The sequence below is a fragment of the Pectinophora gossypiella genome, chromosome 21 (genome assembly GCF_024362695.1).
Source record: "Pectinophora gossypiella chromosome 21, ilPecGoss1.1, whole genome shotgun sequence".
Taxonomy (NCBI): domain Eukaryota; kingdom Metazoa; phylum Arthropoda; class Insecta; order Lepidoptera; family Gelechiidae; genus Pectinophora; species Pectinophora gossypiella.
In genome coordinates this window covers 4,944,267-4,969,649 of record NC_065424.1, presented here as the reverse complement: position 1 = coordinate 4,969,649, position 25,383 = coordinate 4,944,267, and the positions used below count along the sequence as shown (strand labels likewise).

General features: G+C 38.4%; 3 protein-coding genes across 3 annotated transcripts in view; 1 reads left to right on the top strand and 2 right to left on the bottom strand.

Annotated features, from left to right (window-relative positions):
* Positions 1 to 19,189, top strand: part of LOC126376760 (uncharacterized) — a 76,414-nt gene extending 57,225 nt beyond the window's left edge. Inside the window, exons 15-26 of the mRNA XM_050024330.1 lie at positions 2,253 to 2,391; positions 3,133 to 3,252; positions 4,044 to 4,225; positions 5,028 to 5,104; positions 5,515 to 6,063; positions 6,775 to 6,892; positions 7,512 to 7,641; positions 8,007 to 8,079; positions 8,484 to 8,620; positions 9,738 to 9,938; positions 10,953 to 11,087; positions 13,145 to 19,189. Coding sequence (XP_049880287.1) covers positions 2,253 to 2,391; positions 3,133 to 3,252; positions 4,044 to 4,225; positions 5,028 to 5,104; positions 5,515 to 6,063; positions 6,775 to 6,892; positions 7,512 to 7,641; positions 8,007 to 8,079; positions 8,484 to 8,620; positions 9,738 to 9,938; positions 10,953 to 11,087; positions 13,145 to 13,380 — 2,097 coding nt within the window. The 3' untranslated portion in view covers positions 13,381 to 19,189. The remainder of the gene's footprint in view (positions 1 to 2,252; positions 2,392 to 3,132; positions 3,253 to 4,043; positions 4,226 to 5,027; positions 5,105 to 5,514; positions 6,064 to 6,774; positions 6,893 to 7,511; positions 7,642 to 8,006; positions 8,080 to 8,483; positions 8,621 to 9,737; positions 9,939 to 10,952; positions 11,088 to 13,144) is intronic.
* LOC126376708 (uncharacterized) overlaps positions 1,637 to 25,383 on the bottom strand; it is a 251,230-nt gene continuing 227,483 nt past the window's right edge. The window contains exon 6 of the transcript XR_007567740.1: positions 1,637 to 1,842. The gene's annotated coding sequence lies outside the window, so the exon portion shown is untranslated. The remainder of the gene's footprint in view (positions 1,843 to 25,383) is intronic.
* LOC126376753 (cytochrome c oxidase subunit 6C) lies at positions 20,240 to 22,265 on the bottom strand. The gene is made up of 3 exons (XM_050024321.1): positions 22,108 to 22,265; positions 21,402 to 21,574; positions 20,240 to 20,383 (listed from the first exon to the last, which is right to left on the bottom strand). The coding sequence occupies exons 2-3, from the start codon at positions 21,572 to 21,574 to the stop codon at positions 20,320 to 20,322; spliced, it is 237 nt and encodes a 78-aa protein (XP_049880278.1). The 5' UTR covers positions 22,108 to 22,265; the 3' UTR covers positions 20,240 to 20,319.

Sequence of the window (25,383 nt, the reverse complement as noted above, 5' to 3'; positions counted from 1 at the left end):
TAAGCGCATATTTCTTTAGACTTAGCCATAGGAAGTTGTTGCCACCTGAATAAACAGATTCGGTAAGATGGTGTTTTAGATCTTTGTGAACAAACGCCGATACTCCTCCGCCTTTTCTGTCTGTCCGAATATTGTAGTGATGTTCATAGTTTAGAATACGAAAGTTCTGAGCCTGTTCATTAGATTTTTCAGGTTTCGGTCAGCAGGATTATATGTGTAGTAGTGGCAAGAGAATTAAGTATGCATTTCAGTTCATCGAATTTATTACAAATACTTCGTGCATTCAAGTAAAGGATGTTGAGGCAAGATTTCGTGCAATGTATGTCCGTATAGTTGTTTGTAATCTGGTAGGTTATATAATCTGTAGTAGTACTGGGTAGAGTATTCAGTTTTTTGGAGTTGTAGTCACAATCTTTGGCACACCCTTGATGTACTTGATTGTAAGATTTTGTTCCCCATCCTTTGAACGTCGAGTTAGTTCATTTTTCAAGTCTTGCAGTAGTTTTCGCTGAGCTGGAGTTTCGTCCGAATACATCTTAAGACCATCAGGCAGATTTCCTTTATTGCGTAACATGAGTTTAGCAGGCTCGTGTGTCTCAAAACAAATCTTCACTCTACGATTCTTCTTCGGGCTATATTTTCCGATCCGGTATATGTTAATTGGTTGCGGTATATCTTTGTAACAGCCATTAACGATATTAAGTATTTCTGTTTTGTCCTTTAGTAAACGATCCTCCGAATCCGATGTTGCCTGTTCAGGGATGCCTGCCAGTATGATATTTTTCTGTCTGTTGGAGCGCTCTTGAAGTTCATGTAGTACATTCTCTTTAAGGTATAGTTGAGATTCCGGCTGAGATTTTGCAGATGTCACAGTGTCCCGGAGTTCACCGATTTCCGATTCCACGGCTTTCAGTTTGTCTTCACCCTGTGAGACTTTGTTTTCAAGTCGAGAGAGGTTAGATTTTATTTCATTTTGTTCAGCCGACAAACCGGTCATGGATGACTTGATATTGCTTATCTCAACTTTTAAGTCTGTAAAGTTATCACACATTCGCTTTGTTGACCTCTCATTAGCACTAATAAGGCTTTCAAGTAGGGAGCTGATATGTGTTATTTCTTCACGAAGGGTCTTAATTTCGCTAGAGCAGCTACAGCTATGATCATCCGGTTGCTTCCTTTTACGAATCGTGATATGGGGATCCGCAGGGTCGTTCACCAGCTTGGATAAATCAGGTTGAGATTGAGACCCTTCCAAACTAGTAGGTGACCGAAAAATACTCATTGTCTTTCAAGTAACTTGAGTGGTCTAAATGCGCCTTGTGGCTTGGGTACCAGTTGCTGCCGTGCGTGTAGGCAGATAATATTCACTGTTGCGCGGAGTTGTGATGCGACGAAAAATGCAACCCTTTCTTTCTTACGTAGTGACGAGTGGCGCCCTCCGGTCAAGCGGCTATCGCTTGTACTGATATTGAGGTTTTTTAAGAACTGTAATCACTTAAACGACAAAGAACTTTAACTATTCGTTATAAAAGCAATTATTGTATACTTTAAATAAAAATATAAAAACGTATTTTAGGAAAAAACAGTCAACACGTCTGCTTTAGTTGGATACGAACGACGAAATTCCTGTAAAAACCATCTAATTTTATTTTAAGTTATATCTGTCATTTTCTTATCCGCCGAAAAGGAAAGGGACGGGTAATCGACAAGCATAAAATTTATGGAACACACGTCAATTTTAAGCACAAATCTAAACCAACCGTCTAAAAATTTTACATCCGTTAATAACCCGACACAGTTAAGTAGACAGCACGTCAAACGGATTGCATACCAGCGACGTACCTTTTGATTCGCCCGGGTTATTCATTCATTTACTCATTCTTCGTAAAATTGAGAGCTGTGAATCATCCGTCCCTTTCCTTTTCGACGGATACGAAAATGACGGATATAACCTAAAATAAAATTAGGCGGTGTCTGCAGGAATCGGGGCCATTATCACGTTAAAAGTGAACAACGCCATCTATCGTGTTTGGGGAACGTCGATTGGAAAGTCTCTCATTGAACAAAATGGGCTATACGAGCCTTCACAGAGCACACCAAAGAGCAGACTTTCCAAGCTCTTGAATGACAACCGTCAATGAATCCACCAGCTGCTGTCGCTGTAGTCGAAATCGACTATGAAGCACCATCATAGGTGTGGAGGTACACGCTACACTTTCTAGTCGTCGTGAATAACACCTCTATCATTCCAGATCCTGGCGTGGCAGATCTCGCTGTCAGCAGAGACGTTCACGGAGCACAGCGAGCCGGAGACGGCGCCCGAGCTGGTGATCTGCGACGACCTCGAGGGGCAGCTCATGCAGATACTCATCACCACCGAACACGCGCTTGGTACGAACATAATACATTCTAGAATATTCTAGAACGTTCCAGACGATGACCTCGAGTAGCAGCTCATGCAGATACTCATCACCAGCGAACAAGGGCTAGACATGAACATAATACATTCTAGTATATTCTAGAACGTTCCAGACGATGACCTCGAGTAGCAGCTCATGCAGATACTCATCACCAGCGAACAAGGGCTAGACATGAACATAATACATTCTAGTATATTCTAGAACGTTCCAGACGATGACCTCGAGTAGCAGCTCATGCAGATACTCATCACCAGCGAACAAGGGCTAGACATGAACATAATACATTCTAGTATATTCTAGAACGTTCCAGACGATGACCTCGAGGAGCAACTCATTTCGATACTCATCACCACTGAACACGCGCTTGGTACGAACATAATACATTCTAGAATATTCTAGAACATTCTAGATCATTCTAGAACGTTCCAGACGACCACCTCTAAGGGCATGCATGCAGATACTCATTACCACCGAACTGCTTGGTACGAACAAAATACATTCTCGAATAATTCTAGAACGTCTAGAACGTTCCAGATGACAACGTCGAGGAGCATGCAAGCAGGTACTTATCACCAAGGAACATGCGCTAGGCATCAGCATAATACTGTTACGGAAGTGCATTACGGGAATGGAAGGAAACTAGTGAGCGGACCCTGTGAAAAACGGGATAATACTAGGCACATGATGGTCTATAACAGGTTATTTTGCGCAGGTGCGGAACGCGTGAAGTATTGTTTGGCGATATTGACAGCGTCGCGACGGGGGCTGGATGACACGGAGATTCTGGACATACTGGCCCATGACGACCTGTTCAGGAGCGAGGAGACTTACTGTGAGTATCAAATACCATAGTCGTCACATGAGCAGTCGGGGCCTTTGGCACCTCAGTCACACCCCGGACACTTCATACAAACAACCTCGTTTTACACAGACACTACACATTGGCGTTATCGTACACGCGCATCTGTGTGAGCGATGTCTGAGGGTTGCCATCTACAATACCTAATTTAACCGACATTTTACTTATATAGATAGGTACTATACTTGAGACAGAGAGATTTATAATGTTTTATACTTAATCAATATCACAAAGAATACTATGAACGGGTTTTATTGGTTACAATATAAAAAAATAGTCTCTACACTTCACTTAAAAATTCACTGAGGTAATTAATTGCAATCACATTATTTTTCCATTAATCTTAGTTTAATTAGCCTAGGTAAAATTTTATTGCTTTTGATAAACAATTACTATAAAAAAATAAGTTTTTAAAGGTGCCGCGCGGGCACGCTTCGGCGCGGGCAATTAATGCCAAAAAAATTGACACGTACTTGATATGCGCAAATGCAATATTGCTTTTAGTCTGTAAAGGTGCTGACAAACTTGAGCATTCACTTGTAAAATGAATTTGTACGAATGTTACAATACGAGAACATTTTAGCGAGCATTCTATCGCGCGTTCTTTCACATGAAAACGTTCATAGCAACGTTTGGCTCTACGCTTGACTCGGCTCCTTGTTCAGTTTGATATAAAAACGGCGAATGCGCGATGTCCTGTTAGAAGTGAATGCTCAAGTCTGTCAGTACCTTTAGGCCGCTGAGTAAGTGGACGGTGGTTGCAGTGCCGTGGGCGCCGGCGTCGCTGTTCTGGCCGCAGCTGGCGGCGCTGCTGTCCCCCTGGCTGCGCTGGGACGCGCGCGGCGCCGCGCGCTGGCGGGACGCGGCGCTGGCCGGCGCCGCCCGGGACCGGTACCTCGCCGACTGCGAGCACGCCGTGCGGACCACGCTGGTGCAATACTACGAGGTACGCCCCCTGCCTGCTCCACTGGGTGCTTGATCTCACGATCCAGAAATCCTGAGTTCCAATCCCGATGGGGACATATCGCAAAAATCACGCGCTCCTTAGCTTGGTTAGGACATTACAGGCTGATCGACGCAAGATGATTCGAGCTTTGGAAGGCACGTTAAGCCGTTGGTCCCGGTTACTGCCTTTGGCGGCGCAATAATAACCCTGATACCGGGTTGATAAGGTTGGTCATTAACCTCAAAGCCCAAAGATATAAGCTAAGGTGAGATAGAGTATTGCCCTTCTAAATTGATGGCGATACTGTGTTTGTTGATGATGGACTATCATCATATTAGAGAAGTCTTCCGAACGGCCTCTGTGGTCCAGTGGTTGAGCGTTGGGCTCACGATCCCAAAGTCCCGGGTTTAAAACCCGGTGGGAACACATCAAGAAAATCACTTTTTGATCCCTAGTTTGGTTATAGGACATTACAGGCTGATCACCTGATTGTCCGAAAGAAAGGTGATCCGTGCTTCGAAAGCCACGTTAAGCCGTTGGTCCCGGTTACTACTTACTGAGTTAAGTTAGTAGTTGTTACATGAGTCATGTCAGGGGCCGTTGCAGTCTCAATTGTAACCCTGATCCATCAACCCTGGTGTGATGGGGTTGGCAATCCACCTCACAACCCACACGATAAAAGAATTAGAGAAGTGTTGGACAAAGAATAATAAGTACTTAGTAATATTCCGTAGATAAAGAATAAGATACTTCATACTACAGCTACTGTAACACCCGTACTTACAGATTTTTGTATTTTCAGGGAGTTTGGTACAATGAGAACGACCCCAAAATGGCGGGACGACTGATATCCCAAGAAAACAAATTCTCTGAAACTTGGTAAGCGACATAATATTTGTCATTCCTTTTACAGCAGGGCTAACATACGCAACGTGATAAAATTATCGATCGATTCAAGGTATAACTGTTTGCGCAGCGTTTAACTGCAAAATCATAGTGTTATATTTATTCCCTGAAAATTGGAAAGAAGAAAACCTTCATTTCAATCAAAACTGCCTTTTCGCAACTGGTGGCTTTTAATTTTCGTAACTCATCTTTTAGACGGGACTCCACGTTTCTCCACATTTTGTAGCAATTTATCACGAATTTTAGCTGGACATTATGGAGAACTGTAAAAGTTTAAGAACACTCAAGTGCTGCCGGCTACATTTGAACTTGTAGTTTTTATCCTCATGAATGTACGCGAAAACAAAATTCCATTTCACAAAATTCTTTCCAAAAACTTTCAGCTACAACACGAGAAAACTGGATGAACTCCCGTACCAACATTACCACCTATCCAAAAACGATATGCAGTCTTTCGCCAACCGCCCTTACTTCACCAAGCTAGACTGGATATACGACAAACTGGCAGCCACTGACTGTGGACATTACCTGGAAGATTTAGCCTTAGTCCATCTAGACCCCCAACCAGAACACATTGAGATACTAAAAGAAATCTTCGAAACACACTCATACGCTCTAGACTACGACCATAGACAATTCTACGGCATCTTAAGGATGACCATGGAGAAAAGAAAAAGAGATGGTGTTGAAATCAAAAGCAAGATTGTACAGAATTGGATGAGAGATGTATGGGACCCGCCTGTGCCTACTTTGTACCCGGCGAATGAGGATTTCTGGAAGGTAGTTGAAAGCAAAGAGAAGAGGGACTTGTCTATGAACGAAGTCTTCGATAGCAAGTCGTTCGATTTGATAGTGAGGTTTGAATCGAGGAGTAAGTTTGTAGCGACGGTCTCTACGGAGCGAGAAGAGATCTGCGTTTGGGATGTTACACAGTGAGTATCATGCTTTCAACAACCTATACAGGGTGTTGGTGACATCGTAACGAATACTGAGGGCGATGATTCAGACCATGATTCTGAGTTGATATCAAGTGAAATTTCCTGACAGAAAATTCATAAAATTTTTTGTGTTTATTAAAATTATTTTTAGTTCCATACTTTTGCGCCGGAAAATTCCACTTGATATCAACTCAGAATCATGGTCTGTATCGTCCCCAAAGTTTTCGTTACGATGTCACCAACACCCTGTATACCTCTAAATCCCACTGCTAGCCAGTCTCCTCTGTACTTCGAGGTACGGCGCTTACTCCACCACGCTGATCCACTGTGGGTTGGTAGAATAACTTCAAAACCCCAGACAATTTACAAAGTATCGGAACCTGGAACCTTGGGTTTGTTGATCAAGACATCTTTATTGATGTGAAACATCATAGGCCTATATATCTTGATTAGATGATTTATACAGCATTTCTGTGGCTGAAAAGTCCAATGCGAGAGCGGCAATGCGTCCGCACGACTGGCATTTCAGCTGAGGGTCGGCAGATGGTGTGCATAGTGAAGCGACCCTCTCATTAATATGGCTTTTTCCCCGTCTGTTATTTAAAATCTGGCACCCAAAACTAATGGCAAGGATAACAGAGATATAAATCCTTTGGTCAATCTTAATTTCTTTAATTACTTATATTAGTTACATTATATTTTCAGATGTAAGATGGTTCGAAGGTTGGTGGGAGTGACGCATCCTATAAACCTGGTGCCGATCGATGAGTACCGGTGTGTGGTGTTGTGCCGGCGGGAGCTCAAAGTCTACGACTTAGACCAGGTACTTACATGTCCTCGACTGTTATGTGTCACCCCTGATGCCGGGCAGCAGCGGTATCAGTACTGGTTGGAAGCCGAGGAAATGGATTCTGGTAGGGCTCCAGCTAGACCATCACCGATTGAGAAATTGATCGGTGTACTGCGGAACGGAAAGCGATTGGGGCAACCACCGTTCTACACGACCTATCTATGGAGTAATTGCGATTTCTACACCGACAAGAGCGCAGCTCTTAAATAAAGAGAGAGACTGTTATGTCTAGTCCAACGAATCGAAGTCGAATTTGTTTTCGAATTCAGGTTTGGATTATAAATGATTATCACGTCCTCAGCGGTAAAGGAAACATCTTGAGGAAACCGACATTGCCGAGAAATGCACTTTCGGGGGTATGTGACCTAGCCTGTATTGGGCTGGTTTTCCCTTCGCGGGTTGGAAGGTCAGACAGGTTGTCGCTTCTGTAAAAACCGGACCTGTCAAATCTTCAGGTTAGGTAAGCGGACCCTGTGAAAAACGGGATAATGGAGATGATTTCTGGGTAAAATGAGGTTTTTTGTATGAAGTGTCCGGGGCGTACCGTTGGGAACTGACGCCAGTTATGAAGCTAATGATTATGGTCTTCCAGGGCAAGTTCGTAGTGGCGTTGAAGGGTATGATGAACCAGAAGATGCCGTATTACGGGCTGCACGACCCGACCCACCTCGTGGCGCTGTCCCGGAACCGGATGTACGTCAACCTGATGAACATCGAGACCGGTAAGGCTCGTATATTACACTCCACCAGGGTGGTCCAGGGGGCTCTTATTACCAGGGTTGATGGAGTTGGTGATTGGTGAACCTCAACCCACACGTTAGAAGAAGAAGTATTACAATAACTATCATATTATTCGTGCTCGTTCGATCATGTTTTTTTTTGCTTAGACTTAACATAGAGATGCTTACCATCAGGCGTAATCGAGCCAACATACCTGGCCATTATAAAAAAAAAATATAGCGACGACATTTAGCAACGAAATTAGACTACTTGTCTTTTGCCATTTCGCTTGCTGTGGAAAATCATTGAACTTTCTTTTTAGCTGTTTTTCGAATTTCGAATATGATTAGACCTATTTCCTTTGCAGGTGACTGCGTGACTACATTCAAGGCAGGTGAAGACAGATTCCTCAACTCCTTGCTGGTGTCTGGTGATGGAAGGTAACGTATTATTCACCTTTTGCTGTTGGTTATATCTTACGTGGGAGATCAGTTGGAAGAGCGTTTGACTCTTACTGTGAAGTCGCAGATTCGAACCCAACACGGACCTAAACCGATCAAAGTCGTAATTGTTTGGTTATGTGACTTGTTTTACTTCGCGCGTTGGAAGGTCAGACAGGCAGTCGCTTCTATAAAAAACCGGACTTGTCAAATTTTCAAGTTAAGTAAGCGAACAGAAGCAATTTTAGGTAGAAATTTAAAAAAACCGCTTCAAGACTGCTTCAAGCCTGCATTATTGAATGTGGCGCCGTCTGTTGCATGTGGACGGAACTAGCTGGCCAAATAGTTGGCTCCGCCACATTGGTGTTGGTTGGTGTTTGACATTTATGTAATCACTGTTGCAGGGTGCTGGTGTGCGGCGATGAAACCCAGAAGCCTTTCCCGCTCCTGGTGTGGTCATTAACCTCCCGCAAGCTGCTGTATGACCTGCGCATCCCGCACCACGACTTCATCACCTCCAAAGCTGCTATCACTTATGAAGGTAAGACTCACAGCACCCCGTAACAAGATTATCATAGAACTTAGGCTAGTTTCCAACTAGTCAAATCAGTTACTTTTTACTAAACGCCAAAATAAATAATAAAACGCCAGACGTGTCGCCAGACATGCCTATTGAGGCATGCACGTGTGGGTCTGGGTCTGGGTGAGGGTTACTATTGAGTAACACCAGGGTTCATGAGGTTTGTAGCCCACTCGATAGAAAAAAAAGATAGATAAAAGTGACAAAATGTCGCACTTATTATTATATTTCTATTTGTTAAAATTCATAAATAAGTTACTTAAATAGAAAAAGAAAACGTTTTCTGTCACCTTTAGATCTGTCTTTATATAGTATTTTTCATTTCATAATTTATCTTTGACCTAGGAAACTACCCAATGATTGGTTGAGGTATTTTTTACTACTGGGACCAACCTGGGAAGCACGGAATTTGCTTACTTTTTCGAACAATCGGGTGATTCACGCCTGCAATGTCCTTACCAAACAAAGGACAGTCTCACAAGGTGATATCGATAATGTCTCCATCGGGAATCGAATCAGGACTTTCAGATCGTAAGCCCAACGTTCTAACCGCTAGACCCCTTTGGCTGGGTCCTTGCTAGTCAAAAATCATGTGTTTACCGAGAGTAATTATTTGTTGAAGTATCATCAAGTAATTAAGAGAGAGATGTGCTGTAAAAGACGAAATAGTAACTAAGATTGACAAGGGAATGTTAAGTTGGTTTGGACACGTAGAGCGGATGAAGGATAATAGGATTACGAAAGCAGTAATAAAGCGAAGATTGATGGTAGGGCTGGCAGAGGAAGACTTAGAAGGGCGTACATTGACCAAATAGGAAATCTCCTTCGAAAAGGTTCAGTACGATCTACTCTGAACCGGCGTGCGTGTATGAAGCGATTGATGAATGTGAAGGAAGCGAGAGAAGTGTGTCAGGATCGAAGCGAATGGAATTCCATAGTCTCTGCTTACCCCGGTGGGAAATAGGCGTGAGTTTATGTATGTAATTGTTACATGAACCAATTGGAAATTTCAAAGAAATATCCTTCAGTCGTGAAGAATAACGGAGACCTAATTCTAACCCAGTTTTCAACTCCTCAGGGTCGTACGTGTGCGTGGTATCCCGCGAGCTGGATGAGCCGAGTCCAAACTTCATAGTGGTGTATGATCTGCAGTCAGGCACGCTGTTCAAGAAGTGGAAACCAGGCTGTGATACGGTGGCGCTCGCCATCAGTTCGGTGGACGGCTGCGTCGTGTCTGGACTCGCTGACACCAGGATCCTGGTCTGGGATCTTGTGACTGGTAGGTGCTAGAGGGACTTAGGTCGTTTCGAAACTGCGGTGTCATGTTTCTCTCTATATAGGTAGACAGGGTGCTTACTAGTGACATCGTAATGAATACTGAGGGGAATGATTCAGAACACGATTCTGAGTTAATATCAAGTCGAAGTTTCCGTCGCAAAAACTTACACCCCGTACAGGTACGTATAGATGAGTCAGACCATGATTCTGGGTTGATATCAAGCGGAATTTTCAGTTCCATACCTTTGCGATGGAAAGTTCCACTTGATATCAATTCAGAATTATGGTCTGAATCATCCCTTAAAGTTTTCTTCACCATGTCACTAACACTTTGTATATTATAGTTCATCTGTAACTTAAAGTTCCTGTTTGTGAAGTGCCAATTAAAAAACTGTTTTCTGTTCGATACCTGCCTTACTAGTACTACTACCTACTCCTGTTGTACATGAGCAATATAATGTACCCACTTTAGGACTCTGTCGCACTAACATATTTGACATTTAGTGAGACTTACAATTCAATTTGTCAAAAAAGTTAATGTGGTACCAAAGTGTATACATATTGATGCTCGTGACCGTTTGGCGGCGAGGGTGTGCTGCCGCCAAAGGATATTTTCGGGGTACCGAACTGAGCATAGTACCCCGCCAGCCACAAGTTAGTAGTGTGACTAGGGATCGACGATCCAACATTGTTGTGTTGGAAGTTGTATGTATGCGTCTTGCTGTGTAAACTTCGATATCGCGTTTCACGACCGCTTGAAGTCTGCATTATTGAATGTGGCGCCATCTGTTGCATGTGATCGGAACCAGGTGGCTAACTAGTGGGGCCCGCTACAACCGTACTACTCTGCCGGCACGTCGGGACTCCGGGCCTCCACCTCCACCTGTCGTGCCGCACCACGATGTCGAGTGTCTAAGAGCGTCATTTTACCAATCTCTATGCGCGAGCTCGCGACCTTGACGCATCGGGTTAGATTGAGAAAGTAACCGCTTTCCAAATAAATCCGTGTCCGCAGGCAACTGTCGGCTGACGCTGCGCGGCCACGTGGCGGCGCCGTCGCTGCTGCGGCTGGCCAAGTCCGGCGGCGTGCTCCTCTCCACCGACGCCTCCTGCCGGGACCTCTCCGTCCGCCTCTGGGACCTGCACACTGGTATCATCATCATCTTTTTTTCTTCTCCTATCGTATGGATTGTGAGGTTTACCAGCCTCGTCAACCCTGGTGTGAATGTTATTATTGAGCCGCTAAACGCCCTTGACATGGCTCATGTAACAAATATTTACTTACATCAGTAAGTAGTAACCGCGACCAAAGGCTTAACGTGCCTTCCGAAGCACGGATCATCTTTTCTTATAATACATCAATTGGGTCTTGTACTAGGTTGAAGATCAATTATGAAATTCTGATTACTAAATAAAGACAGATCTAAAACTAACGAAAAACAATTTTCTTTTTTCTATTTAACTTGTTTATCAATTTTAATCTAGATAATATAAAGTTTATCTGTCCGATATTTAAGACGTTTTTCAATGACGTCACAATATGCTTTTTCAAACAATTTCCATAGTAATTTCGTGTTTTAACGTTTAGTAAAAAGTAACTGATTTGACCAGTTGAAAACTAGCCTATTCAGTCTTTCATATGAGTCACTGTGGCTCTGTAGTACACCGGCTTGCTTCTGAAACGCGAAGCGCCCGTTCAAAACCCGGTGCCGAAGACTTGCACCAATGAGTTATTAATTTAACTTGACAGTTTTCACTAACACAGTTGGCTCGACCATTATAGACGGCGATACGGCCTATCATATTTGTCTAACAGAAAGCTCGGTGAGGTGTGGGTACTAAGTTCCTCTTGCGATGGATGTGCCTCTGACTACCCCAATTGGGATATAGTAAGTTATGTGATGTTATGTGCTACTCCGAAAGTAACCGTCTTCCTTTTTCGAAAAGGAGGCAGAAAGTCAAGTTTTTACGATTATCAGATAAAAATATATGGGAGGAAATGTGTATGAAAATCCATTAGTTTTGTGCTATTTACTTAAAAAATAATTAAATAAACAAAGGAAATATTAGTAGGTATATACGACGACACTTGGTATATATGCGCTTAATAGTAAAGAGACTTTCCGTGCTACGTTCCTCAAAATCAATATAGATGGCGCTGTAGAGATTTTATAGTAAGTAAAGATAACAGACAGACAATGCATCTTTTATCTATGTTCTTGGATATGAATGATGGTCCTTTTTCTTACACCCAGGCACAATTGACAACATTTCATTTTTACTAAGGTGCCTTAAATCGAAAACCATTTCGAGATATTTCTATGATTTACACAAAACACATTTTTTCAGATTTTTTAATTCAGTAATAATAGAAATATATTGAAAAATCCACGAGGTCAGAAGAGGAAGGCATAATAAGTTCAGACCTTTACATAAAAATTATAAAAAAAGTAAATGTCATACATAACATGACACTTTGTTTGCGACTTGTTTTAAATACGCATGCAAAGGTACATTACATTATACTGCCTTCATTCTATCAATGGCAGAATCCAATTTTCAAAAAATATTTTTTGTAACTTCTAGTGGAAAAATCTTGAAAAGAAAAAATACGTGTCTTCTATTTAAACAAGTACTTTCGAAATAGCACAAAAAAACCACGGCTTAAAAATTTGAAATGTTGTCAATTACATCTTCCACCCATTATTATTCTGATCAAAATAAAGCGAAGCAATATAGGTAGCAACAAAATTCTACATATAAATGTAATTTAATCTAAATATCAAGCAACAATTATTTTACAGTTTTAGTACATTTTTTTGTCAATATTCGTATCGCTAACTTGTAAATATTATCATATGGAATATTCTGCTCATGGAGGAAGCTCCTTTTTTTGACGTGACTTATTGTAGATTTGCCGCAGATGGCATTAACTACTTGGCCGGACAAATTAGGAGCGCTGAAGGCTCTCACCCGGTACAACGTTTAAGACAACAGCCTGAGGGTGCCCAGTTAGGCGCGAACCTCGGTTCAGGGCGTCGTCGGAGAGGAAAAATATTTGAAAGAATTAATCTACCCTAGCGAGTCGATAGCGATAAGCGCTGATTGAGGGAAATCGTTGACCACGCCGGCGGGTCGGTATCGGGGTCCATGCTCCACAGTCGTTTTCCACTACTTTTCGCTTTAAACCATCCATTTATTTCACAGGAAAACTAATAGCAGTATACACGCCGCCTGAGCGCATAACATCCTGCGAGATCCTACTTGGGGGCTCCGTCCTGGCGCTGGCCTTGGAGAACTATAAGGAAGTCCTATGTGTGAAGCTACACGGCCCAGTGGTCGAGTCTGTGAAGACAGGAAGAGACTTGGAATATGATGATAAGCCGTACGGAGACACCGCGTTTGAAGGCAAGTCTTTCGAAGTGAAAGGGTCAGAGTGCTGATCCAGAGCTTAGAAGATAACTTTGGTGTGCAGGATGCTGCATAATGAGGATAACTGGGTTTAAGTCTGTTGGATAATGTGTCTGCGCATTTAGGTTTTTTTGTCTCTTCAGTCAATCAATCAATAATACTCTTTTGCACAAGCTATTTCTGCCAGGCAACCTTAGGGTGAAGCGCGGGATGGTGCAATAAACATATAATGTTACCAACATAACCTGTAGTCAATATTTTATCAGAGAGGTTATTTTGTTATTGTTTTTGTCAACGAAAAAGTATAGAGACAGTTCGATTCGCGGCAAAAAAATGTTCATAAAAATAATATAATAGAGTATTTGACTGGGTCAGACATAAATTATAAAATGCTAATCTTGAAATAGAATCCAGTCTAAGATGATCAAAAATCAATTTCATTTTACTTTTCGATTTATTTTTCGAATTTTATTTATGAATCGAGTAACAATAAGTACGATATTTGACCACTTTGTTGATGACGTCACATAACCGAATTCCCATACTAACTTCAAAAACTTTCGTTTTGACGTTTCGCAAAAAGTATCTTATTTGACTAGGTTGTCAAATAGCCTATGTATTATGAGGCGTGCGTTCCAGAACGCCACATGCACACGTGTTTTAAACTTTTTCTCATTGCTAATAACGTATGTGCAGACACAAATAAACAGAATACCCCAGTCCATTCTCAAAGTGTGAGGTTATCATCATGCACACCAGTTGTCACAAAGACAAAACTAAGACATTATTCTAAGAGTTATGCCACGAACAATTTGAAAAGGAGTGCGTTAATTAGGATCTACATAACATCCGCTAGATGGCATGTGTGACACCTGTCAAATTTGACACATCGATTTTCTTTATAGTGTACAGCAAAGAACGAACACATACAGCCACTCGTATTGTTGACTAGCCAATGGTGTTTTTATAGAAACACCTAATCTGGTGATGTGTAAATGTAAGTTTGTACTCCATGTGCGTTGAACAAAATTATTGGAACCATTGTAAAAGTAACTTTTTTCCTCATGAATGGGCGGCTAAAAAGTTCATAAAGATACAAGATATCATTTTCTTTCTGTAAGCTGTTAAAAAATTAGTTTCAGTGTTGCCAGTTTTTCAATTATAACTTGTATCTTTATGAGGCTATGATGTTGAATTTGAAAATGAATGTGCGCCAAAATTATTTAGCAGACCACAGTAATCGCCCATTTTCAGACTAAAGTGACGTAAATAATGTTTTAAAAGTATAAAGCGGAAGTAAGTTTATGGCTTTCTTGTGGCATTATGGCAACAAATTGCTAATACCAATCTTCGCTGTATTAAAAAAAAGTCTTGAATTTTGGCGGTTTTTACTGATGCAGCAGTTTTGGCGCGTGAAAAGAACAAAAAAACAGTTATAAATAAATTAAAAAAACATTAATGTTTTTGATCTATTACGCTTATTAATTACATTATTGAATTAAAATAAATGTATTTAGTGAATTTTCTTGTATTGTTGATGTTTAGATGTAAAATTTCTGTGGTAATTAAATAATTATAGGTAGTGAGTAATTGAATGAAATTAATTAATATAAGTCAATTTTCGCGTTTAGTTTGGGTTCCGTACTTCACACTAGAAATCATCACTGTCTGTCACTGCTTACACGTTTATTGTTATAGTATATTATAATACAAGGTAAATAAAAGCGCGCACGAAACGATCTAAAACACCTTCTGCAGATATTAGAGTTACGATAAAAATGTTCAAATGATTTTTGTCCATCATCATTCAACATGTCAAATTATATGACATGATCGCAACGGTATGCTCATTCTGAGATTATCGCCGGTTAGTGCGCGATTATTTATTAATTATTCTTCCATTTATCGCTCAAACATAGTCATCGCACAGACCAACTTTTATTTACTTATAGAAACGTGTGTCTGAAGTATTGTATACAATTTAAACAGTTAAACCGTACGGAACCTTTTATATCATGAGTCCAATTCGCACTTGACGCTTTTGCTTCTTTACTGTTTCTAGTCGACTAACGTGATGTTACTTGCTTCCTTTTCATGAGAATAATGTAAAAAACATTGGCCCAGAATCCTGCAGACGCCTCCTAATTTTATTTTAAGTTGTACCCGTCATTTTCTTATCCACCGAAAAGGAAATGGACGAATGATTGACAATTGTTAATTTTAAAATGAATAAAGAACCCGAATAAAATAGCCATCTCGCTGATATGCAACCAGTTTCAAATTTGCTGTCAACTTAATTCTGTCGGGTTATTACCAATATAACATTTCGTAGGGTTTTTTTTAAATTTCTGCCTAAAATTGACGTGTGTTCTATAAATTAATGATAAATTTTATGCCTATCGATTACCCGTCCCTTTCCTTTTCGGCGGATTTGAAAATGACAGATATAACTTAAAATAAAATTAGATAGTGTGTACTGGAATCAGTACCAATGTGACGATTATTTTCCACTGTGTAGTTAATTACCAGCGGTCTTAGCACCGTAAGCGCGCGACTCTTTCTCGCCTGGACATACGTCACCCGTCACTCTCTCACAGTACTGCACAGAAAGAGACAGATGATCTGTGTCGCGGCGAGAAAGAGTCGCGTACTTACGGTGCTAAACCCGCAGGTTTGGAGGTTTACACCCGTATTCTAAAATCAAATCAATTGATTTGCGAGAACACATAGAATACAAAAAAAAAGATGTTCACTCAACTCTTTCTCCACTCGTCTCTACCTCGGCATTATTTTAAATTGACCTCGACTTGAGGACTTTACTGGAGACACTGGAGACGAATATATCATACTGCCAACATAATAATACGAAGATGACGTCATGCCATACTCCAAACTCCTTTGGAGTATGGCATGACGTCATCTTCGTATAAAAGTTTGGAGTTAACATCTTAAAATACGGGTACACAATAATTGCTTGCATAGTTGAAAATAAGCTTTATTAAAAAAAGTTTTATTTCTTTTTCGCAATTCGTACTTATTTATAAGGGCTAGGTTATTTCGTCTAGTCCCTAGCCCATTGACCAACAGCTTTTTAATGTATACCTTTTTAACCAAAAATCGAATAGCAATTTAGTCATAACCATATCTAGCATTTAAAATAAGCCAAAAATAGGTATTCTACCTGAAGTATAAAATTATATATTTTGTGTTTAAGTATACATTTTTTTAACTAGTATATTACAGATTTTCGATCGAATTGCTGAACGAATTTATTAATTATTATTGAATTAAATATGAGTATTTCACACAATATTTTGGCGTTACCAGCACCAAAAACTATTTAGTGTTTGTGGTAATTTATTATACCAAATAAAATAAAAATCTATTAAGTCTACTTATATACGATCTATTATGATTTATGAGAAACCGATCGAAATTCTGTAATGTATGGTGACTTTAAAAGTCGATTTGCTTAGTAAAGTACCAGTTACGACATATTATCGTAAAAAAGGTAATCAAATACTAAATGGTGGCGAACACCCTCAAAAGTGAATCGACTTCAATAACTTTTGACTATTTAACAGAGATTGTGAATAAATATTATAATATTAATTTCTGCTAAATACGTTAAGAAAATACTAGGTTAATATATTAAATATCAATCGATGCTGGATCATCACTAAACATAACTTGTAAGTTGTTTATTTATACTTAATACACACGTTGTATTTTATGTTAATTATGTTGAAGTTGACTGTAACTGGCTCTTATTCTAAATACTGGCTAGAACATGCAATAAAAAATATAACAAGCTAGCAGCCAGCCAGGCAGAAAAGAGAAAAAGTTTATATGGCATTTTTCATTGGCGAGAAAAGAGATTCTATTAGAATTCTTCACGCCAGTGTAGCCAGTTTAGAAAAAAATACTCTTTTCGGCCAAACTGTATTTGGAGCTTTCATTTCTTTTAAGGACAGTTACTAAAAACGTCGACTTCATCGAAGCGTTGCATATTCTAAATAACTTAGAAAAGAGCAAATAAAATATTAAAGACAGTGTGTATGTTACTACACAGGGTGTTACCAGGCGAAAAAGATAACTTAAAAATAACATAGAATATGCAGCATGGAATCTTTAATTTGTCTAACTCCTTAGTCTTTGTAATAAAATATTGAACTTTCGGAGCTAAGAGCATGAATCAAGAATATTGTCAATGTAATTTTTGATAAACGTGTAATAATTTTCAAGCCATGTTGCGCATGCTACCGTCATGATGACGTATCCTGAGGACATGCATATTGTTTTATTATCAGTGGTTCGTTCCTACGATTTAATTAAAGTAAGAGGCATTTGAAATACCCCTTCATGCTATATGACATACCTCTACACGCGCGCTTTACCATTAATATTGTTGGGAACCGCTGTTCTAAATTATAAATATAAAGCCTAAACAACATAATCTAATACATCCTGTAGTAAGTAAATACCTACTTCACATTAATATTGTGTTTGCGCAAAGTTTTCACGCACTACTGTCATCGCACCATAAATATTATAAGAAGAATAAACAAGTCATGGATTTCACACAATTTCTTTCATAAAAAGCCAATATTTCTTGAGACTGTTCCCATTTTTTCATTTTAACTGCCATTTTGTACTGTAATCCTACATAATAATAGTATTAATAACATTACTATAGTATTGTAAATTAATATTTGACATTAGTTTGGGCGAGGCTTGTATTTCGGTCTTTAAATATTTGTAAACACACGCAATACATAACATCTGGCAATCATAACTATAATAGTAATTTGAATAACATATTATGTGCTATGAGCACCTTGGTGGTTTGGGACTGTAGGTAATCCATGCAACATTGGTCTTGATACCATACGCACAGTTCAAACTTCAAAGAAAATTTAAAAATAAAGTTGGCCAATTCTTCATTATAAGGTTAAAACCGTATTACCAGCCTCGTCGAAACGAAGTTAGAAATAATAAATAAATAATTGAGCACAATAGGTACCTATGCACAATTAAACTCACAAATGTCTAATTTGATATTGTGTTTTGCTGATTTTACCAAAAGCTAAGGCTTTCGACCAAAGCAATCTAATATAAGTTTTAGCTGTAAAGTTATCTCTATCTGTACTAATATACTTAAAACTAAAACTTTGTCCTTTCGTTTTCGTAACAGACGTCATAAGGTATTTTATGTAGACATTTTTATTTGATTGGCATAGATTTATCCTTTATAACATCTTTGGAAAGGTGCCTAGTTCTGTATTTTACGTATTCGTAATATATAAATACTTTTTAAATCTAAATTAGTTATAATTGACGCAATAGAATACGTATATAAGCAGAAAAGAGGATTTGATGTCTGTATAAGGGATCTCGCGAACTACTTAGGCAGCGACCAAAATCAACTAACGAAAACAACTTGACTTTAAACTTATAGCTCACTTCCATTGAGAAATAAAACATGCCTCGTTGATGTTGTACCAAACTTCTACCTACAGTTAAGTTGTATAAAGTTCGCAGACAAACCAGTAAACGCGCAGGTCCTCTAAAATTTAATGACTTTCGCTGCCATATTAATATATTTAACTACTACGTAATATTTTTGGATTTATTTATTTTATGGACTATTTTACTCGTATATTTCTGGTTTATCCGCAAATCTTTTATAACGCACTAAAGGGACTTTAGAATGCAAGATTTAACTGTGTACAATTTGGCTTGCAAAGCGTTTTTGAATGTTTATAGGCGATCGTTTAGGGTGTCGCGCAAAATTTTAATTATTTTGAGTTTTTAGTGTTGCAACACCAAATGACAAAATTATCTCCAAATAGTTTGATTTTCGCGGCACACCAGAAACGATCCAACTTTAGTCCCAATAAGGCGCGTAACTTTCTTCAAATATTTATTTTAAAAAAACGTTATCCAAATATTTAACTACTCATAAAAAATCTCAAATATTAGTTTTGCACAAAAATTGTTTCCATAGCTATACTATACAATGGATAACGGTAGGTATTATCAAGTACCTAATTTTGACATCCAATCACAAGTAGAATTACTCCAATCTATCTATAAAAAGCGCGGCAATTTAAACAAAATTTTTTTGTACCACTATTAAATATTTGGATAGCATTTTTTTTGTGGTAGTGGATTTTAAACAGGCTGGTCCCTGTCTTACCTGATATTCTATATGTTAAGCAACATTTCTGATTATTGGGTAGAGATCAATTAGATTATCGTAAGGATGTACAATAATCAATAAGATGACGGTATAATCAATTGAATTGTTAAAATTATTTATGTATTCTGGAAAGTTACGTATTACTTGATGTCCTGATTAAATTATTGAAAAAAATGTTATATATTTTTTATTTTATAGCAATGTCTTGGCATTTTAAAAACTTTAATTAGTTCTAGGTACCAGTAGTATAGTACCTAGGATCGCAGAACATCGACATGTCCGACTCGTATTTTTATCTGGTCTAAAACCTCCATCATCAATGTTCCGAATGCATATAACCCGGGTGCTTTCAAGGCCAGAGTGAACAGTCATGAGCAATATAATGTACCCACTTTAGGACTCTGTCGCACTAACATATTTGACATTTAGTGAGACTTACAGTTCAATTTGTCAAAAAAGTTAATGTGACATGGTACCAAAGTGTATACATATTAATGCTCGTGACCGAACAGGCACCTTCTGGATGAGCTCGCTCAATCTTAGACCTCTTCAATGCTTTCGGGCAAGTGTGAGGCCAAAAGCAAACCCATCAAAGGTAAAAAAATACTATTTTTTTTGTATTAAAATAGGGATGGAATGTCCCAACCCAATGCTACTTTAATTTTTTGAGCTAAAGAAAAGTCGTTAAGTGATTTTATGATCTTTAATACATTTTTAAAGTAACATTTATTCACCGCATATAAATTATTCTACACTACATGTCCTTCACTTAGCAGGATTGGAAGAGACCCTTCTTCTTCATCTCTTCGAATTCCTTCTCAGCATCATACGTCCTGAAATAAAAAACAAATCATTCAAAATGGGTTACCCTATCTAAAATCCCCGTTTTTAAACTTTAGTTGCTACTGGATTAAAACAAGACTGGTATGAGCATAGAATAAAGAATAGTACATACATGTACAATGGAAACTCCGCACCGGCAAGTGTCTGGGGTGTGGTACTAGTAAAATCTGTATAATATGTGCATAAGTGACAGATTGACATATATATTTTTTAATTTTTTTTTTTTTTTTTCATTACTTTTTTTGTGTATATGTGTCGTGGTTTCTTTTTTTTATATAGTATGTATTTTATTTTATATATTATTATTACTTTGCCAGTATCAAGTGCATGAAACTGGCTGCATCTGAAAATCAGCGTCATAGCCTAGCTACAGCTAGGCCGTGACATTTGCTGAGCTGAAGCCGTTTCGGCATTATGTATAATTATTATTATTCTAAATATGTTTTGTTATTTAGTGTTAAGTATGCCAAATATTTTTTCTTTCTTTCTCTCTTTCAAATAAACATTACAGACCTGTATGTCTACTATATCCTGATAGTTCAGCTGCTAATCATCCTGGCTTATCATAAAAACCAACAGGAAGATTGTGCCCTTTCTAACCATTACCTGGGCAATGGGCTGATCACCTGAGTGATGTGTTGTTCCCAAGAATGTGCCCACTTTGAAAATGTTCCCAACAGTAAAAAAGCACAAAATGTATGTAAAAAGAGCTTTATTACCAGACTTTTAAGCAGGTAGGTTCTTTTTATGGAATTCTATAGTCTCTGCTTACCCCAGTGGGAAATAGGCATGAGTTTATGTATGTATGTGTAGGTAGTATAAGAATGAACCATTTGGAAAAAAAGCAGTTAGTGTCCTTACTTTTAGAGTTTTTCAGGTTACAGGAACATTCCCACATTGGGAACTTTCGGTTCATCATAACTTTGTAACAAAAGCACTTGGCCACCCAATTAGGAATATACGTACCTATATATAGACTCCATTATGTATGTATGTATGTATACAGACCTGTAGAATTCAGCGTATCTCTTCTTGCGAGCAGCACCAACCAGCTGTTGGAAAGCGAAGCCGGAGATGCCAGCGAAAGTCAGAGACAGGATCAGGTTGCGCTTAATAGCCGCGTTCAGGAGCCCCCTCATCTGAGGCTTGTTAGCTACGGACACCGCCTTGTCACCAGCCATCTGAAAAATAATTTACAAAACATAGTAAATATTTGGTCCATCCACAACAAATATAGTTCAGGGGAGGCCTGTGCCCAGTAGTGGCATGGAATCTGAATTAAGTTTGAGGTTGGTTTCTTAATTCTATCTAAAAGCATATAATTTAAATAACAAAGGAGTTTAGGTTTTCATTAAAATATGTCCACTTAAATATATCAAGGCTAAAAAACAACTACATAAATATCCCGATAGTTATTTGAACCAAAATATTTAAAAAAATCAAAATATATTTTACAGACTTAGAATGACTTTTATTTTATTTATTAATAATAAAACACTTTATTGCACACAGATTCACAAAAAAAAATCAGGAAAATATTGTTGAAAAATGTGATTATCCGGAATTTATCTGCTCAAGAGTAGTGATTATTGTCGCCATTCTTACATAACACTGTTTGATAAAATCCTGTTAAAATTTAATTATAATAAACCTCTACTGGATTAATTAGAACAAATACTAAATAAATAACATTAAATTAACTATAAATACTTACTTTAATTTTGATATTCTCACGAAAATCGCGACGGTTCGCTAGTCACAGCAAGTAGATAGTTAGTTCGTTTTCAATACTATCTGCGTAGTTCAAAAATTATTAGAGCCAATCATAAAATAGGGTCATTACCAATACCTGCAAGTTAATTAGGTGAATTTAAACCTGTGGGACATTTCAACCAATAGGCGAGCTAGTAAGTCAGTTTTCAATTTATTTCTTTACTAAAGTAATACGTTCCGTTATACGCAGTAGACACCATGTAATTTGTCGTTTACTAAAATATTGATTGTAAAGGAACGTTCCCAGTATAACCGGTTTTATGATTTTTTCCTAGTAAATCAAGAATCTTATTTTTTTTACATACTTACCTTTTATTTACTTTCCTGTGTTTGGAAAATGATTTATTTTGTTTCGTATACGTGATCCTTTCCAATAACTTCTAAATGGTAAGTTCATTTCTGTAAATGAAAAGAACCAAATACGTAGTCGGTCCCAAAGTTCTGTCACAGGCACATTATTTTTAAATTTCGAACATGCTTTTAGAAAAAATTTATGGCGTTCCATTTTTGAATGTTTGACAATTATTTTAAAACAAAAAATGATCATTTGCCGTGATTTATTACGATGGAGTGGACCTTGACTTGGGCTTTTCGGCGGGAAACGGGAACGGGACAGTTGCTTTCTTCATTGAGTAATCTAAATAATTAATACGAAGTGGTGTTTTGTGGTTAATGATCACATTAAGTTAGTCGGAAGACATTCGCGAGTGTTATTATATTGGAGTATTCAATAAACAAAGTGTATCTGCCTATTTTCGCTTCGTGCCGGGAAGCCGCTTCATAACTCGAAAGTTTATGCGGACTTTTGAGTTAATTCGTTTGGGGTTCGGAATAGGAGTCTACTCCGAGGGTGGGGGCTTAGGTTTCATCATCATCACCTTTCATCATTTCATTAATCATCAAGAAAAAAAATACGTCAGACGTGGCTGTATGGGCATAGTTCCCTTTGCCTTACCCTTCGGGGAAAACCAAAACAAAAAAAAAGGACCTTGACTTGAAAGAAAACCGAATCGCAATTTTAGCGTTGCATCGCTGTGGACACTCGCCGAGTACCATTTTCAAGTTGCTCAAAAATTTGAAAATAACACTTAGGTTTGTGTATCGTACCATAAATAGGTATAATGAAGTCTCAAGTGTTGAGGACAAGAAAAGAACTGGCCGGCCTCGCTCCGCAAGAACACCAGCAGTGATCAAAGCGATAAAGGCGCGCGCATACGAAGAAATCCTGTCCGAAAACAGAAACTGATGGCTTTGCAGATGGGGGTCAGTAGAAAAACAGTCAAAAAGGTTTTAAACGAAGACCTTAAGTTGCGAGCATACAAGAAAAAGAGTGGACACTTACTTAATGCCCGCCTGAAAGCAATTAGACTCAAAAGATCCCGGTTGTTATTAAAACGGTACGCGAGAAACCGACACCGTGACATACTTTTTACAGACGAAAAATTTTTGATATAGAAGAAAAGTACAATAAGCAAAACGATAGTGTACGCAGAGAACTCTGAAGAAGCAGGAAAAAAAGTTCCGCGGGTTCAACATGGGCATCATCCATCTTCAGTGATGGTCTGGTTAGGTGTCTCTTACTATGGGCCAACGGAGGTTCATTTCTGCGAAAAAGGTGTCAAAACCAGTGCAAAGGTGTACCAAGAGACGGTTTTGAATCGGCTTGTCAAAGATCTGCCCAACACGCTATTTTCAGGACATCATTTCGTGTTCCAGCAGGATTCTGCGCCTGCACACAAAGCCAAAACTACTCAAGCCTGGTTCGACCATAAAAAATTGACTTTATTAGACACGAAGATTGGCCTTCCTCCAGTCCGGACCTTAATCCTCTGGATTATAAAATTTGGCAGGTCTTAGAGAACAAGGTCTGTGCTAAACCCCACAAAAATTTGGCGAGCCTGAAGTCAGCCATAATTAAAGCCGTCGCTGAAATAGACATGAATGGTGCGTGCTGCGATAGATGACTGGCCGCGGCGTTTGAGGGAAGTTATTAAAAACAAGGGAGGTCATTTCGAATAATTTTAAGTTATTTTCATTTCTTAATAAATATACTTTAAATTGATATATAAATTTTTATAAACTTATTGGTACTTTTTATTTTATCACTATTTTCATATATGACAGAACTTTGGGACCGACTACGTATATAATTTGGTTTTTGGTAAATGATTCAAGCATGTGAATTCTTGTCAACAATAATGTCTCATGAAGACTGTCCGTAATTTGCGACTGACTGGTCACTAGTTTACAGAGACAAATCTCTTGTCTTTTTTGTACTAAGCTTTATACTGTTTAGTTTGAAAGAGAGGTATCTCTTTGTCTCTTTCGTCCTAGGCTATGTATTAACATCCTGCTATCATTCTAATCATGCTAATGGTTACGCTTAAAAAGGGATATAGCCTATAGGCATTAAAGTATAATATTACCTATCAAGGTATCAAATCACACGACAGTCGAAGTGCTTATTTAGTAGCATGTCTATATCTGCAGCCGTAGCATTTCATTGCTGCAATCTTGCTTAAGTTACTTCCTTCCTTGTTTGACTAGAAAATCATTAGGAACTAACAAAAAAGTACACATTCTGTGTAAAGTTGTTGATTCATTTTACATTCAAGTTACATGTGTGTATGGTGGACATTAAAACAACAAAACATATTTTTTACTCATTTATTAATAAACTAACTTTACAAATTTAATAATAGCAGAACAATAATATTCCTTATTTCTTTTCATTCATAATAATATGATAATAATTCACCATGACTCATCGTACTTTATGAATATAATTATATGATTTAAAAATAATGTAGAAACGACAGTGAAAGCAACTTACAGAAAAATAATGCACAATAAAAAAGAATAGACAGTAACTTGATAAAATTGCCAGCAACAAAAAATTTACAGGCATCCCTATCTTTGTCCTAAGTGGTTCCCGCGCGCCGAAGCGCCGCCAACAACACATTCTAGAAAAAAATATTACAAGTAACATAATGTTAAATTTTATTGTATCAATTCTTTTATTTACTATTTCTGCAATCTATTTACAAGTTATAATGTTTACATACCAAAACTATAGCTATCTCATGTGTGGTGTAACCCCTAACCTATATTTATAGTGTTAAAAACTATTTGTATTTCTCTTTCAATAATGTATAATATAGATATTTATCGGCATAAATTACTATCATTAGTCGGAAAAAAAAAACAAAACAACTAA